Source organism: Piliocolobus tephrosceles, chromosome 16 (genome assembly GCF_002776525.5).
Source record: "Piliocolobus tephrosceles isolate RC106 chromosome 16, ASM277652v3, whole genome shotgun sequence".
Taxonomy (NCBI): Eukaryota; Metazoa; Chordata; class Mammalia; order Primates; family Cercopithecidae; genus Piliocolobus; species Piliocolobus tephrosceles.
In genome coordinates, this window is record NC_045449.1 from 51,247,007 (window position 1) to 51,250,477 (window position 3,471).

Sequence of the window (3,471 nt, forward strand, 5' to 3'; positions counted from 1 at the left end):
TGAGATCCGGCCACTGCACTCCATCCAGCCCGGGCGACAGGGCGAGACTCCATCTCAAAAAAAAAAAAAAAAAAAAGAGAGATACAGACAGGGCGGTCTGGAAGGGTCCAGAGCAGGAGCTTCTATCTCCGTAGAGTTTGGGTTACGTCACCCTCCGGGCACATGGATGAGCTCTTCACCTTCTGTCAGCCTCCACGTGTTGAGCTCTCAGAAGCTCCCCGAACCCTGTCCTTTGGGCCTTTTATGGAGAACTGCATTGGCTGTCCATGATTGAAGCATGGACAACTGTGATAATGTGACTGGGCAAAAAGGGTCTGATCTAAGCCTAGCAAGGCTGGTCCAGATTCTTTGGGCCTTTGTGCAGCATTCCTTTCTCCAGGGTATGGGGCAGGGACCCACTCTGGAATGAGGATCCTACAACCACAATCAGATTAGAGTCCTGCCTTGGGCAGCTGAAAAGAGGACAGGAGAAGGTCAGAGAGAGAAGAGGCTGTTTTTTGAGGCCTGAGGCGCCCCAACATTACAATGAAAGACTGTAACCATGGTCATGTGAGTTATGAGCTAGGAACTGTGGACAAAACCAACACATATACAATCATCTCCCACCTCCCAGCGCCTTCACTTTCACAGCCTCTGCAGCAAACTGTGGTCACTATAATTGCTCCGGTGGCACAGAGGCATACCCAGGGGAATCTGCCCAGGGGGCCACTCTGTGCCCACATGGGAACCCACACCTCCCCTCCCTCTGACCAGCAACCAGGACAGTTTGGTGTTCCAAGCAGTGGGCTCATGTCTGTTTTGGCTCAGAACAGGGTGGGGAGATCGGGCCAGGGACCCGCAGGAGGGCTTATCCTTGAGATTGCGTGGGAGACACAACAAGGGGTGGGGGCCCCTCAGCGGGGCGGGGCGAAGCAAAGCAGGTGATATCCAGCCCAGAGCCCCAGCCTCTCCCCACAGTCTCACCATGGCCCGCACTGTGGTGCTCATCACCGGCTGCTCCTCAGGCATCGGCCTGCACTTGGCTGTACGTCTGGCTTCAGACCCATCCCAGAGCTTCAAAGGTACGTAGGGACAGGGAGGGAGAGAAGGGAGGAGCCCCTGGAGGCCAGAAGACAAGTCAGATCTTCCTTCTCTCCCAAAACCTCCAGTATATGCCACATTGAGGGACCTGAAAACACAGGGCCGGCTGTGGGAGGCGGCCCGGGCCTGGGGATGCCCTCTGGGATCCCTAGAGACGTTGCAGCTGGATGTAAGGAACTCAAAATCCGTGGCCGCTGCCCGGGAACACGTGACCGAGGGCCATGTGGACGTGCTGGGTGAGCTTCCCAGAAACACATGGGCTCCTAGAAGCTTTCTCCACCCTGCCTTCAACCCAACATGTCCCGAGGCCCAGGGAGCACGAGGGGACAGGCTGTGCTGAGGGTGATGCTGAGGCAGGCTGGTCGGGCCTCTGTCCCTGCAGTGTGTAACGCAGGCCTGGGCCTGCTGGGGCCGCTGGAGGCGGTGGGGGAGGACGCCGTGGCCTCTGTGCTGGACGTGAACGTGGTGGGGACGATGCGGGTGCTGCAGGCCTTCCTGCCAGACATGAAGCGGCGCGGTTCGGGACGCGTGTTGGTGACCGGGAGCGTGGGAGGATTGATGGGTGAGTGGTAGGTACTGGCCTCCGCAGCTCCAGATTCTTTGTGTGGGGAGCTGGGCCTTGAAGGTAGGCTCCGGTGAGAGGGTTGGGGGTTGGGGGGAGGGGTGCAGTCAGCTTGGAGGGGCATCGCCTTCCCGGGTATGACCCCCTGACCCCTGGGCCTCAGGAACCTCCTCTCCCCACCTAAGGGCTACCCTTCAATGACGTTTACTGTGCCAGCAAGTTCGCGCTCGAAGGCTTATGCGAGAGTCTGGCGGTTCTGCTGCTGCCCTTTGGGGTCCAGTGAGTCAACACTTCCGCCTCCCCAACCCTCTGAACTCTGACCTACAGACCCCGGGCACCCTGTCATGCGGGAGCTGCTCTGGGGCGATCTCCCTGGCCCTCCCTGCCCGGCTCACATTTGCTGTGTGCCAGGGCTCCCGCGTAGCCTCAGATGGATTTGGGAGGGCTGCTCCAGCAGGAACCCGCGTTTCAAATGTTCTGGTTATCACCAGCGCCCTTTCTGCCTCACTTCGCAGCGCAGCGGTGCGGGGCCCGGGACGTGGTCGGGGCTGGGGCTGGGGCTGGGGTTGGGGCTGGGACTGGTGCCTGGCTCGCGTCTGCCCCCGCCCATTCGTTGCTCTTGGGCCGGCAGCTTAAGCCTGATCGAGTGCGGCCCAGTGCACACCGCCTTCATGGAGAAGGTGTTGGGCAGCCCAGACGAGGTGCTGGACCGCACGGACATCCACACCTTCCACCGCTTCTACCAATACCTCGCCCACAGCAAGCAGGTCTTTCGGGAGGCGGCGCAGACCCCTGAGGAGGTGGTGGAGGTGAGCGCGGGGCTGGACTCCGGGCGCGGGGGCGGTGCGTCCTCCGGCGCGCATTGGTGGCCAGAGCTCTCCTCCTGCTGCCGCAGGTCTTCCTCACCGCTTTGCGCGCCCCGAAGCCGACCCTGCGCTACTTCACCACCGAGCGCTTCTTGCCCCTGCTGCGGATGCGCCTGGACGACCCCAGCGGCTCCAACTACGTTGCCGCCATGCACCGGCACGTGTTCGGCGACGATCCGGCAGAGGCCGAGGCTGGGGCCGGGATTGGGGGCGGGGCCGGGCCCAGTGGGGTGGGGGACCCTGAGCTCGGCGATCCTCCAGCCGCCCCGCAGTAAAGGCTTCCTCAGCCGCTGTCTCCCTCGCCCTTCTTTGTCCTCTGGGTCTGTGTGGTCCCTGGGGACGGGGCGGCGGTGGTGGTGGCGGCGGCTGTGGGTGGCTAACTAAGATAGATCGCGTTAGCCAGTTTTACCTGCGCAGCTAGGCGCGATGGCTGTCGCCTGTAATGCCAGCGCTTTGGGAGACGGAGACAGGAGGATTGCCCAAGCCCTGGAGTTGGAGACCAGCCAGAGCAACATAGTGAGACCCCCATCTCTACAAAAATAAAAAACTTAAAAATCAGCACAGTGGCACCATTCCTTGAGCCCAGGAGTTGGAGGGTGCAGTGAGCATGATGGGGCCACTGCACTCCAGCCTGGGCGACAGAGTGAGACCCGTCATCTGCAGGAAGAGTTAGGTGGGACTTGGGTTGGAGTAGAGTCAGGTTATGACCTGGACCCCATTAGCCATGAGACCTCAGGCAAGTTCCTTGCTTTCTCTGAGTCTTTCTTTTCTTTCTTTCTTTTTTTTCCCCTGAGACAGAGTTTTGCTCTTGTTGCCCAGGCTGGTGTGCAATGGGGCGATCTCGGCTCACCACAATCTCTGCTTCCTGGGTTCAAGTGATTCTCCTGCCTCAGCTGGGATTACAGGCATGCACCACCATGCCCGGCTAATTTTGTATTTTCAGTGGAGATGGGGTTTCTCCAT

At 60.3% G+C, this 3,471-nt stretch overlaps 1 protein-coding gene across 1 annotated transcript; it reads left to right on the plus strand.

Moving 5' to 3' along the window:
• Positions 1-3,055, plus strand: HSD17B1 (hydroxysteroid 17-beta dehydrogenase 1). The gene is made up of 6 exons (XM_023204068.2): positions 1-1,061; positions 1,149-1,316; positions 1,463-1,642; positions 1,828-1,921; positions 2,274-2,451; positions 2,538-3,055. Exons 1-6 carry the CDS (start codon positions 965-967, stop codon positions 2,781-2,783), a joined length of 963 nt encoding a protein of 320 aa, XP_023059836.1. The 5' UTR covers positions 1-964; the 3' UTR covers positions 2,784-3,055.
• Positions 3,056-3,471: the final 416 nt, after the last annotated feature.

Bases quoted from the DNA above. Each gene is read 5' to 3' on its own strand.
- HSD17B1 (XM_023204068.2), top strand. From the start codon at position 965: ATGGCCCGCACTGTGGTGCTCATCACCGGCTGCTCCTCAGGCATCGGC. The intron at 1,062-1,148 runs GTACGTAGGGAC...CAAAACCTCCAG, and splicing joins CCCATCCCAGAGCTTCAAAG to TATATGCCACATTGAGGGAC. The intron at 2,452-2,537 runs GTGAGCGCGGGG...CTGCTGCCGCAG, and splicing joins CCCCTGAGGAGGTGGTGGAG to GTCTTCCTCACCGCTTTGCG.